This window comes from Schistosoma mansoni, chromosome 3 (genome assembly GCF_000237925.1).
Source record: "Schistosoma mansoni strain Puerto Rico chromosome 3, complete genome".
In the NCBI taxonomy this organism is placed as follows: domain Eukaryota; kingdom Metazoa; phylum Platyhelminthes; class Trematoda; order Strigeidida; family Schistosomatidae; genus Schistosoma; species Schistosoma mansoni.
This window is the reverse complement of record NC_031497.1, coordinates 26,025,767-26,027,173: the sequence shown is the minus strand read 5'-3', so window position 1 is coordinate 26,027,173 and position 1,407 is coordinate 26,025,767. Positions and strand designations below refer to the sequence as shown.

General features: G+C 37.8%; 1 protein-coding gene across 1 annotated transcript; it reads left to right on the top strand.

Moving 5' to 3' along the window:
• The first annotated feature begins 534 nt into the window (after positions 1 to 534).
• On the top strand, positions 535 to 1,407 carry Smp_100090 (SWI/SNF-related chromatin binding protein). Its single transcript, XM_018799791.1, has 3 exons — positions 535 to 782; positions 820 to 1,140; positions 1,176 to 1,407. Exons 1-3 carry the CDS (start codon positions 636 to 638, stop codon positions 1,236 to 1,238), a joined length of 531 nt encoding a protein of 176 aa, XP_018651545.1. The 5' UTR covers positions 535 to 635; the 3' UTR covers positions 1,239 to 1,407.

The following is a 1,407-nucleotide window of genomic DNA, read 5'->3' as shown; positions in this document are numbered from 1 at the left end:
GTCTATTCTTAAGGGTTAAGGACAACATATTATTTTGATTTATCAACATTTTCCTCATTATCGTTAATATACCTAGGTTCCTGCCTAGAGGTATTTATGATCCACTGCTACTAGACACGGAATCCCGTTAAGCGAAAGCCTCTTCTATTCCTTCCACAACCATATGAACAATTTGAACCATCTGAACAGGTTTAATACCATTTATTTGACAGATGACTTCCAACTTTAGCTCAGTTTTGGAGTGCTCAAGATCACTCAGGAAGGTACACAGAAACGGCCAATTTACTAGAGATATTTAAACCTAACATAGGTTAAATGAGAAATATTCATCAGCAAGAGCAATAAGGTTTTCCATTTCACTATTGCTACGAACAACAATGATGAGTGCTAGAATATTTCACAGTAACTTCATCAAGGTGATAACCAGCTGTTAATAAAGCGTATCGTATCTTTAGTTCCAAGCTTATTTGCATACTATTTAACTAGATAAATGTAATCCATTTATTCAGCTATTGAAATTAGACATTGTCTTTTGAACACTATGTACTGCTTTGTTCGTACTTAGTCTAATTAGGGCCGTTTAAGTTTGTCCGGCCTTCTGGACTAGCCTTTTGAATTCAACCAGCTCAGCAAAGATGGCTGAAGACAAGGGTAAGCCAAAAGGTGCTATGAATGCTTATGCGGCATTCTTGCAATCTATGCGTGCCGACCATAAGAAGAAGCATCCCAATGTCACTCTAGATTTCAAGTCTTTTTCAAAGGAGTGCTCAGAACAGTGGAAGGTATGTTGTGTGTTCGCAGTTTATTATAATTTCTCAGAATCTATCGGCTAAAGAAAAGAAGAAGTTCAAGGACTTAGCAGATAAGGACAAAGAGCGTTATCGATGTGAGATGGAACATTATGAACCCCCTGCCGACGAAGGCCGCAGCAAGAAAAGGAAACGAGACCCAGATGCACCTAAAAAGGCACTGTCAGCATTTTTCCTCTTTTGCAATGATGAACGACCTAAAGTCAAGTCAGAAAATCCCGACTGGAAAGTCAGTGAGATTGCTAAAGAGCTAGGTAAAAGATGGGAGCATTGTAAAAACAAGGCGAAATATGAGAGCTTAGCCCAGGTAGAGAAACAACGTTATGAGAAAGTAGGTTTGCTTTGAGTAACTTTTACACTTTCTAGGCGATGCAAAAATACAAAGCCGGCAAAAAGTCCAAGACAGAAGATTCAGAGTCTGACGATTAGTCCCTAATGGTTTAAAAACTAATGTTTGACGTACAATTGATGTATACAGATGGTGTTATTTTATATTGTTTACAGATGTTTCTTTTTAAACCTAACGGGCCGTCCTGCATTTGTAAAACGATGGCTACTGTAACATTTTTTATCGAATACACTGTTTATAAGCTTTATT

Coding starts and splice junctions, on each gene's coding strand:
- Smp_100090 (XM_018799791.1), top strand. CDS start 636: ATGGCTGAAGACAAGGGTAAGCCAAAAGGTGCTATGAATGCTTATGCG. Junction 783..819: donor AGTGCTCAGAACAGTGGAAG/GTATGTTGTGTG, acceptor ATAATTTCTCAG/AATCTATCGGCTAAAGAAAA. Junction 1,141..1,175: donor AGAAACAACGTTATGAGAAA/GTAGGTTTGCTT, acceptor TACACTTTCTAG/GCGATGCAAAAATACAAAGC.